The 10,534-nt window shown below is 41.3% G+C and overlaps 1 protein-coding gene across 1 annotated transcript; it reads left to right on the top strand.

Annotated features, from left to right (window-relative positions):
- Positions 1-223: 223 nt before the first annotated feature.
- On the top strand, positions 224-2,150 carry LOC102669164 (uncharacterized). The gene is made up of 5 exons (XM_014761606.2): positions 224-658; positions 773-1,364; positions 1,434-1,503; positions 1,722-1,950; positions 2,052-2,150. The coding sequence occupies exons 1-5, from the start codon at positions 224-226 to the stop codon at positions 2,148-2,150; spliced, it is 1,425 nt and encodes a 474-aa protein (XP_014617092.1).
- Positions 2,151-10,534: the final 8,384 nt, after the last annotated feature.

Raw genomic sequence — 10,534 nt, 5'->3', positions numbered from 1 at the left:
TGATTGGGAAATCTACTGTGCAAAGAATGAAGTTAGAAACTCTTTTCAGATAAAGACATTTAAGCATAACCATAATTGCTGCAGAGAAGTGAACAACAAACAAGCAAATAGACAGTGGGTGGTCAGTAAACTTGAGGGCAAACTCAGAATGTAGCCAACCCTTAAATGTGAAATTATTTGATTTCGTAAGCAAGAGTTTGGAGTGCACATTGAAGTTACAAAGATGTGGAGAGCCATGAAAGAAGCAAAGCAATTAGTGGAAGGGAATGAGAGGAAACAATATGCCAAACTATTTGATTATGCACATGAATTGTTGAGGAGCAATCCTGGATCAACAGTTAAGATCAACACAGTGCCAAGTCCAGAAGGTCCACCACAATTTCAGAGGCTATATATTTGTCTTGCTGGCTGTAAGAAGGGGTTTGTTGCTGGATGTAGACCATTCATAGGTCTAGATGGATGTTTCCTAAAGAGTGCATTTGGAGGAAACTTGCTCTCTGCTGTTGGGCTTGATGGCAATAACCACATCTATGTTATTGCTTATGCTGTTGTGGACATTGAGAACAAAGACAATTGGAAATGGTTTTTAACTTTGTTGCATGAAGATCTTGGGGATTACATACAGAATGGGTGGAATTTCATGTCAGACATGCAAAAGGTATGACATGGTGTGATTTGCAATTTTTATCATAAGTTAGGTATTTAATTGAAGTTAATGACATAAGTTAGGGACTAGTCCAGAAGTATTTACTACTTTGCTGCAATTTTTCAGGGACTTATTCCAGCTTTACAGGAAGTCATGCCTGGTGCACCTCATAGATTTTGTGTCTTGCATCTTTGGAAAAATTTTACAAAGCAATGGAAAAGCAAGGAACTTAAAGGAATTGTGTGGCAATGTGCAAAATCCACTACTGTTGCTGAGTTTGAAGGCCATATGGCCCATTTGAAGACAATCAACTGCCAGGCTTGGGAGTATTTGAATAAATGGCCCAAACAAGCATGGACAAAAGCCCACTTCAGTACAATACCCAAGGTGGACAATATATGCAACAACACTTGTGAGGTATTCAATTCCAGAATTCTGCAGTATAGATGCAAGCCTATTATCACAATGCTTGAAGAAATTAGAAGTTATATCATGAGAACCATGGCTGCCCGCAAGGTTAAACTTTCTGGAAAACCTGGACCATTATGTCCAGTGCAGTATAAAAGACTAGAAAAAGAATTCCATTTTGCTAATCAATGGACTCCCATTTGGTGTGGTGATAACATGGGCCTGAGATATGAGGTCCACATGTGGGGGAATAAGGTTGAGGTCAATTTAGGTGAATGGACATGCACTTGTGGAGTATGGCAACTAACAGGTTGTGTTCTTTATAGTTTTTTTTTCATTCCTAACCTACATGTGTGCTGATTTTACAACTTTGATGTAGGGATGCCATGCCGACATGCCATTGCAACAATAACTCACAAAGGAGGGAAGCCTGAGGACATGTGTCATGAGTGCTGTCAATAGAAGCTTATAATAAGACATACCATCATTTTATTGAACCAGTCCAAGGACCACAATATTGGGCCCAGACACAGTATACACACCCTGTTCCACCACATAAAAAGGTCCAAAGAGGAAGGCCAAAGAAAAATAGAAGGAGATCTGTAGATGAGGACAATGTCACAGGACATAAGCTAAAGAGGAAATTGGCTGAGTTTACATGTGGAAGGTGTGGCCAAACCAATCATAACATTAGAAGCTGTAAAAATATTGGAGTTCCTGTTAGGCCAAAGAAATATGTTGCACCATCAACTTCAAATGAGGATGACCACCTATTATCTCAAGATGAACAAGCTTTGAATGAGGCTGAAGAAGCTGCTGCTCATGTTCAACAAGATCCGGTGGAGATTAATTTATCTCAGCCTCATTTGTCACAAGATAGTGACATGGAGTTGATGGTAAATATTTGTCACAACAAAGTAGTTTTATCTGAACCTAATTTGTTGCAGCACTCCATTTTTATATATTACAATTATTCATGTTTGGCATTTACATGTAGGTCCCAGCAACTACTGTTCCACCAATAGCAAGGAATAAGCTAGCCATAACAAGAGCCAAACAAAGGAAGGTTGCTGATAAAGATGATGCAGAAAATTGAAGAAGCATTTTTTGTTGCATTTTGAAGGTTGCTGAAGACCCATTTTTTGTTGCGCATTTTGAAGGTTGCTGAGTTTGAAGGTTGCTGATGAAGAAAACTGAAGAAGCATTTTTTGTTGCATTTTGATATTAGGATGTGTAGTTGTATATTTTGAAAGCTTCACTGGCATGTGAAATGATGTAAACATTATGGCCTACTGAACAATTGCTTCTAACTACTGAATGATGTAAACATTATGGCCTACTGAACAATTGCTTCTAACTACCATGCTTTGGGATGTCAAATATTATGTGAAATTGATCTAAAGTCATGTTTCTTCTCTTTCTTTTATAAATTATACACTGTGTTGGATTTGGAGTTGGAGTAGTACAATCCATCCCAACATACATTATGAGTTGCTTCTTATTACCTAATTCTCTTTCTTTTATTAAATTATATTTAATAAACTGCAAATTTCAGCAACAAATTTCACCAACAAATTATATTTAATTGAAATGGATAATTGACAGTACCAACAACAACTGCTATTACACTACAAAAGCTACTTCCTATTACAAATTATTCAGCAAAACAACAATTGACAGTAGCAACAAAAGCTGCTATTACACTACAAAAGCTACTTCCTACTACAAATTCTTCAACAAAACAACAATTACAATATCAAAAGCTGCTATTACACATTTTACCTAAAGTACATTCCCCCTAAAACTAACATTACAATTAAAAATGAAAAACCTAACAACACAATGTTTGTTAAATTTCTCATTTTCTTCTGCAAAGCTTCAATTTGTAGCCTCAAATCAGCCACTACCATTGTTTCTCTTGAGACAGAAGACGAATTAGAAAGTTGGTTTTCTTCTTCAACCCATTGAAAAAATTGATAGTTATCTGGGTCTGTTTGGGGTAATGCACAAGTATAGAATAACCTTCCTGGGTTTCTCCTTGTTCTTGCAGTTCGAATAGCTGCACGTCTTCCATGGTGGCATTGCCGAATGAAACTACCAGAAAATGCACAACAACTGCCACTTGCAGACATGGACAAATCAAGTGAACAAGCAGCAAGGACAGAGCCTCAGAGTAGAAGAAGAAGAAGCAACTCAGCGTGGGAAGAAGAAGAAGAAGAAGCAACCAGCAGCTTCGTAAACCCTAATTTTTTTGGGGAAGAAGAAGCAACCTTGCATGTGAGAGAGAATTTATAGATGCAGACCTCAGTGCCACGTTGGACAATCTACGTGGCACTGAATTGCCACCTATACACCTCACTAACGCCGTCACCTGAGAAATTAACGACAGGGACTATTTTGCAAAACTTATGTAAAGTTAGGGACTATTATGAATTAAAATTTAAGTCAGGGACTAATATGCAAAGTGGTTACAATCTCAGGGACTAAATTGCCTATTCACTCTTTTTTTATCTTTTTGTGGTCGACAAGGGTGTTTCCCTTTGCTCCTACGTATTTCTCAATTGTGATGAGGAAATCAAACCTACGTAGTTCTTTCTTATGCGCGAATCAAGTGATTCTTTTTTACTTGAAAGGTGATCATTTTAAGGCGTTTGGACCTTAAAAATGATCCATTTTACTTAGTAAGAAACAGAAATGATAAACTTTCAAAATCCTATTTTTGTGGACGAGCTTGACTAGGCGAGTTGATTTTAACCTTAGTTTCACTTTAGTTATTAGTCAATTCAATTAAGAATGAGAAATCCCAAAGAGAAAACGTCCGATTGATTTTTCGCTTTATTTTACTAAAAGGGTATTTTTTATTATTATATTATTATTTTACCTCTTTTTTTTTATTTCCAACGTGGTTACGGCACGACTGAACGGTCGAAATTCATTTTAACCGAATTTAACGGATGATACAATTCAAACGATCGGCGGAGATTTATTTTATTTTTAGATTAAGCGAGAAATGACTTAAATAAATGGCTTAAGCACGTCAAAAGGGGGTATAAAAAGTAAATGAAAATGAGAATAAAAATACATGAAACAAAATGTGGACCACCACGGGTACATAGAATGAATTGAAAAGCTTGGTTTGAGGTACTTACCCGTTGAAGACTGAAGAAAACGCAGAACGAACGATGAATCTTGAAGAACGGTCGAGAATCTTCGCGTAATTACTCATGGAAACGTTACAGAAACGTTACGGAAGCGCCTCGGCTTGGATTTTCTTCACGAAAATAATTTTCCTCAGCAATTTCGAGAAAGAGAGAAGTGCCTTAGAGGCTGAACCCTTTTCTTCTTCACTTCTCCCCCTATTTATAGCAAAATGGGGGACAAGCTTGCCACCCAGCTCACCCAAGCGAGCAAGGTTGCTTCCTCCAGAAGCAACAACCTTCTGGAGGAATCTTCTGGAGGGCCCAAGTGGGCCTGGTTGCTATTTGCACCCCCATTTTTACTAAATACACCCCCTGCCCTTTTTTGGTGATTCTTTTTTCGTAAAGTTACGGAAACTTACGAATTTCGTAACGATACTTGTTTTCTTTCTGTAATGTTATGGAACCTTGCGGATTACATAATCATCCCCTTTTTGACTTACGGAATGTTACGGAACTTCACTAATTGTGCAACGATGCTTCCTTTTGATTTCCGGTGTGTCACGGAACCTTACGGATTGTGCATCAATATTTTCTTTTGATTTTTGGCACGTCACGGAATTTCACAAATTGCCTAATGATGGGTGCCAAGCACCTCAAAATGACCAAAAACAAGTTGCATGCCACCAAGCACAGGTCCCCGGACGAAATTAGGGTATGACAGTTGCCCCTCTTTACTTGTCTTTTATTGGAGATAAAAGGGAAGTAAAGATAAGACACTAATTTCGTTCCTCTCGGTTGACGAGAGTCGCGGGTGACCATAAAATCTGCGCATGCAAATGACTTGTTGTTCCCGGGGGAACAAAGGGTGCAGAAGACGATGTCATTCTTCGCATGCTATCAGGCTCTTCGTCTTACAGACAACAAAAAAGAATGTTTATACGGATAACCACTCGGGTATTTCCGCCCGTCAGCGTGACTCAAATGTCAGTATGACAGATCTTGTGAGCGCGGAAGATGACCTAAATCTCCGTGTGTCAACGGGCTTGTCGGTCGCGATTGACGAAGGGCGCAGAAGACGACGTTAGTCTCTGCGTGCTATCAGGCTTTTCGTCTTACAGACAGCAAAGAAGAATGTTTATACGGATAACCACTCGGGTATTTCCGCCCGTCAGCGTGACTCAAATGTCAATATGACAGATCTTGTCAGCGCGGAAGATGACATAAATCTCCGCGTGTCAACGGGCTTGTCGGCCGCGATTGACGAAGGGTGCAGAAGACGACGTTAGTCTCTGCGTGCTATCAGGCTTTTCGTCTTACAGACAGCAAAAAAGAATGTTTATACGGATAACCACTCTGGTATTTCCGCCCGTCAGCGTGACTCAAATGTCAGTATGACAGATCTTGTGAGCGCGGAAGATGACGTAAATCTCCGCGTGTCAACGGGCTTGTCGGCCGCGATTGACGAAGGGCACAGAAGACGACGTTAGTCTCTGCGTGCTATCAGGCTTTTCGTCTTACAGACAGCAAAAAAGAATGTTTATACGGATAACCACTCGGGTATTTCCGCCCGTCAGCGTGACTCAAATGTCAGTATGACAGAACTTGTGAAGGTGGCCGACAAAAGCGAGGCTCTTGCTCCTACGTATCCTCCAATGAGGAACTCAGACCTACGTAGTTCTGGATAACTTGTGAGACTTGAAAAAGTCTCGGTGTTTTCTCCACTAAAATGCAAACATGCTTTAGTAAAGAGACCAATATTCCAACTGATTAGAACAGTATATGCCTTTTTGAGTGAAAAACAATGCGTCTACCGGGGAAGGAGAGTCTGCTGATGAAACCCCCCCATAACCATAAATGAGATTTTGGATGTTAGCATTTCGTTTCTAAATGACCATTTAGAGGAAACACTGGGTTCAACAAAAAATAGAAGAAAATCACTCAGAGTGTATCAACCTCGCACAGGTAAGTGTTTCATCCTAATTCCGAACCATAGATATGCCACGACTTGACTTTGCGAATTATTTCCTATCAAATCAAAGATTACATGCGTGATCATGGATCAATAGGACTTCCCTTGGAAATGGGTTCTTTTTGTGGGTTTTTCGGCTTTTGATTGATTTGATTTTTTTCTGGCTTTTTTTCTTTTCTGTTCTTGTTTGACGCGAGGCGAACAAGTCACCGACGCACAGGATTTTGGTTGGTAATCAAAGGGAGAAGACCACTTTAGGTCATGGTTTCCTTTCCTTCCTTTTGTTCATTTGGTGACAATTCTGTATTGTTCAGATATTGTCTGGTCAAAAGATCTTTCTGCACATTTCTTCTGCTTCTTTGATCAGGAACTTTCTTTCCTTCCTTTTTCTTCTTCCTTTTTTACTTTCTCCCATTCTTTGATTGGGAATTTTCTTTCTTTTCTTTTTGCTTTCTCTTTGATTGGAAATTTTCCTTCATTTCTTTTTTTGCTTCCGAGGGTAAGGATTGACATTCTCACCCTGGGTCAAGGTTTATGGTGAGTCAGGATTTTTGGCTCAAGGCTTGTAGAATGGCTAGACATGATACATGTCGAGGTTTGGTTTGGCTCAAGGATAAAAGGGGTGCCCCACATTATTTCCATGACACAAATGCAAAAATGATGATTTGGAAATTTTATGCAAAACTGGTCATGCATGCATCTATGCGGACACTCAAGTGTCAAATTTTTATGGTCATGTGATGCTAGGGCTCAGGATTCATTTCCTCTATTTTAAATAAATCCAATGTTTCCAAAATATGTTCTTTTATCCATTTGTGCATTCATCCGAGTCCATTTTGGGCATCCGGGAAAATTTTCACAGCGTTCACCCTTCATGTGTATACACATTTTTTTTCAAAAACTAGCTATGATCGGCGAATTTTCCTTTCAAACAAAAGTCGGAAATCATCTCTTTCAAAAACATGTTGGTTCTTTATCTTCTATTTTCCTTCTTTTTCTCCTTACTTGCTCTTTTTTTTATTATTTTTATCATGATTTTTGTTTGTTTTATTTTTTTAGGACGATGTTCCTAAACGAAGAACTCTACACGGTTCCAGAATTTCAAACAAACATCATCGATAATAATGATATAAGCACTAACGCAACAATCCAAACAAAAATGTATGCGTTGTACAAAAGACAATCGAAACAACAAAAATAAACATTAGTCTCTCAAGTCAAAAAAATAACATAACATAAAAATGATAAAAGAAATATGAAAGAAAACATGAATCTGGGGATCTCCCAGTCATGTAGCTCCACTCCCTCCCAAGAAGTCAAGCAAATCGGCCATCTCCTCGTCCTCGTGGGCCTCCTCTCCATCGTCGGGAGCCTCTGGGGGTGCCTCTCCTGCTTGGGCCTCGGGCCAATCCCCGGGCCACGCGACCTCTGCCCTGAACTGGTCTGGAGTAGGGCATGAAAAAGAAGTGAAGCCCTGGCTCTGCATGCTGAGGCTCAGCTGGTAAAGGGTCTCATTGGTCCGCACATGGGCCCTGTGGTTGGCCGCCTCCTGGCGAACCACATGCCGTAAATACTGCTCCATGTCAAACGACCCAGCTGGGCCAGCCTGATGAGGTGGTGGTGGCGCGCCTGCGGCCTGTGGAGCATCACCCTGAGCCTGTCTCTGGGTGCAGTACTTCTCAATAAAAGCTCGGGTGATGGGCAGCCGAATCACCTTGGTAGGTGCAACGGGAACGCCGAACGACTGGCAGAGTCCTGTGATCAGTGCGGGAAAACCCAGGGCCCTGTTGGACTTATCTGGGTCCAAAGGGTGCCTGGTCGGCGCCATACCTGCAAATAGATAGATGGCATCAGCGATCAACTGAACCACATGAAAACTCATCCGTGCCAGGATGGCGTACACCAGCTGACACTTCGGCAGAGGGAGGTCGGAATTATGATCGCTTGGCAGGATGTTGCTGAGCAGCAACGTCATCCATATCTGGGTCAGGGTGGTCATGTTGGTGCGCATGATCCGCACTCGCCTCCCTGCAGCAGTTCGGGCAAAATCCTGCCCCGGTATACACAACAACTGGGCGATGGCCTCCTCATCAAAACCATCGGACTGGTTCCTCCTCTGGCCATACTCGCACTCCTGGCCCTCTTCCAGCACTAAAGGATATCCCAGGAACTGGCTGATAGCATCCGCATCGAACGAGATCCACTGACCCCTCACCCAGGATCTCATATCTCGCACGCCCTCCTCCGTAAGCCAAGCATTGGCATAAAATTCGAGGACTATGTCTAGGTCGAACTTGGCCATGGGGGTAACTAGTGATGCCCACCGCCGGCGAACTATCTCCTCCTGGAAATCGGTATACTCATCGTCCCTGAGCTGGACGCGTCGCTCCCGGAGAAATGACCATCCCTTGATGGCCTTGAAGCGCTGCTGGTGTTCAGCGCTCCTAAAGTGGTGGCTGTCATACTCGGGAGCGGAACTGGTTCCTTCGGCCGCTTTATCCTTCCTGGACCTCTTTGAGGCAAGCTTCCTCGGGGCCATTTCCTGCGAAGGCAAACATTTGGAAAGTTAGTTTTACCAAGAAATGCTACTCTTAAAACGAAAATGGCATACAACCTCCTCCAATAAACACAAACATCAATGTAAATTTAGAGCAAACTCATGCACATACTTCCTTACGAACATTCACTCGCACAAGATATTCTTCTAACTAAGAAAAATGCACCCATGCACAATCAAGGCACCTTCGTTACCTAGATCACTTATATGTACTTCCAAGGTGTATTTGCTACCTACATCACATGCATTTCCTTTGCTAAATTTACATACATGCATACTCAAAGCACTTTGGCTACCAAAAAGTGCATACGTGCACATTCTGGTATTTCTAATACCTATACATACACAAACTTCGTGATGAATCTTGGCTATCTACACAATAAGGTGCTACATTTCATGCTTTATTCAAGTGTTTTTGCGACCTAAAGCCGCATGCAAATTCAAGTATATTTTCTTTTGCTGACTAAAATTGCATTCAAATTAAAAGGTATCTTTGTAAGGTATTTCTTTACATAACATGCAACATATATATATTTTTGTGAGACATTTTGACTACCAAAAATTACACTGTACATACATCCAAGTATTTTGCTACCATACCCAAAGTGTAAATTGCCAAAGGTATTTTGCTACCTATTCTACACCTACACGTCCGTGATGAACAAAATTCCTAAACGTCTAGGTGTATGGAAACTATTATAGCGTGGCTCAAGCTGATTGCTGGCCAAAAAGGGTAGCTTCACCCAGTATGCACCCACTCTTGTGTTTTCTTGCATCAAAACAAGCTTTGGTTACTGGGCCTAGGGTATATGTGGGGCAATTATTCTAGCCCTCACGAAACTGAACACATATTCAAAAAATAGAAAACATGCGCAAACCAAATTGTCCCATAGGTTGTTTTCCTACAAAATCATGCGCAAATGCCATTGAGGCATTTCACCGAACACTTGGTGGGCGCGCGTTTAGGCATAAATAGCGAGAGAATGGGGACAATGTGGCATGCCCCATTGCTTCAAAATGCATTATAGGCCTAGGGCCATCTCATACAAACCCTCAATTAAACCCAATCAAGCAAGAAAACAAACCAAAATTGCCCCACATACATGAGCACATTCCCACAATTTAGAGCACCAAAAGAAGATCAAAATATACCAATGGAAAGCTAGAAAGCTTAAGGATGGAATACTTACTTGTTGGTGATAAATAACAGCACAAAACGGAATCGAAAAATGCAAAAAATAGTGATCCTAGGGTTGCAAACTCGTAAATCCCGTGGGTATTGCTTTTGAATGGGGGGAAAGTTTTTTTTTGAATGCAAAAACGTCCCCCTCCTTCTCTTTTTTTATTTTGGTGTAGGGGGTTGCTCGCCCAGGCGAGCTAACCTGCACTTTTTTTTTTTAAAAAAAAAAATGGTCAACTGATTTAAGAGGCGACTGTACACGGGAATGGCTCGCGTGAGGGGACCAAAGCTTTTGATGCTCCACCAGCCACTCCGTAAGGTACTGATCGAAACTTCCCAGGATAGATTAGGCATCGAACAAAGGTAATAATCACTATAATTTCAAAGGATACTGGGCTGCTTTACAGCAGCGCTTTCCGCTTGTCCCGGGCTAGGTTAAGGACGACGACCTAATGGTAGTGACCCTAGCCTCCTTTTGTGTCCGTCCCCAAGTATCTGAAAGTAGGAAACAACGAGGTGTGGCAAATCTCGACCGCGTCATTGTCTTACCTCGATTGGTTTCTGCTGTTTTAACTTTGTCTCTACCCCAGAAGGTAGCTTGAGATGATCCTGCCCCTGTTTTACCACAACAATA

The sequence above is a fragment of the Glycine max genome, chromosome 9, assembly GCF_000004515.6.
Source record: "Glycine max cultivar Williams 82 chromosome 9, Glycine_max_v4.0, whole genome shotgun sequence".
Classification (NCBI taxonomy): Eukaryota; Viridiplantae; Streptophyta; class Magnoliopsida; order Fabales; family Fabaceae; genus Glycine; species Glycine max.
The sequence above is the reverse complement of the archived record's forward strand: the minus strand, read 5'-3'. Positions and strand labels throughout refer to the sequence as shown.

Bases quoted from the DNA above. Each gene is read 5' to 3' on its own strand.
- LOC102669164 (XM_014761606.2), top strand. From the start codon at position 224: ATGTGGAGAGCCATGAAAGAAGCAAAGCAATTAGTGGAAGGGAATGAG. The intron at 1,365-1,433 runs GTTGTGTTCTTT...ACTTTGATGTAG, and splicing joins TGGAGTATGGCAACTAACAG to GGATGCCATGCCGACATGCC. The intron at 1,504-1,721 runs GTGCTGTCAATA...TACATGTGGAAG, and splicing joins CCTGAGGACATGTGTCATGA to GTGTGGCCAAACCAATCATA.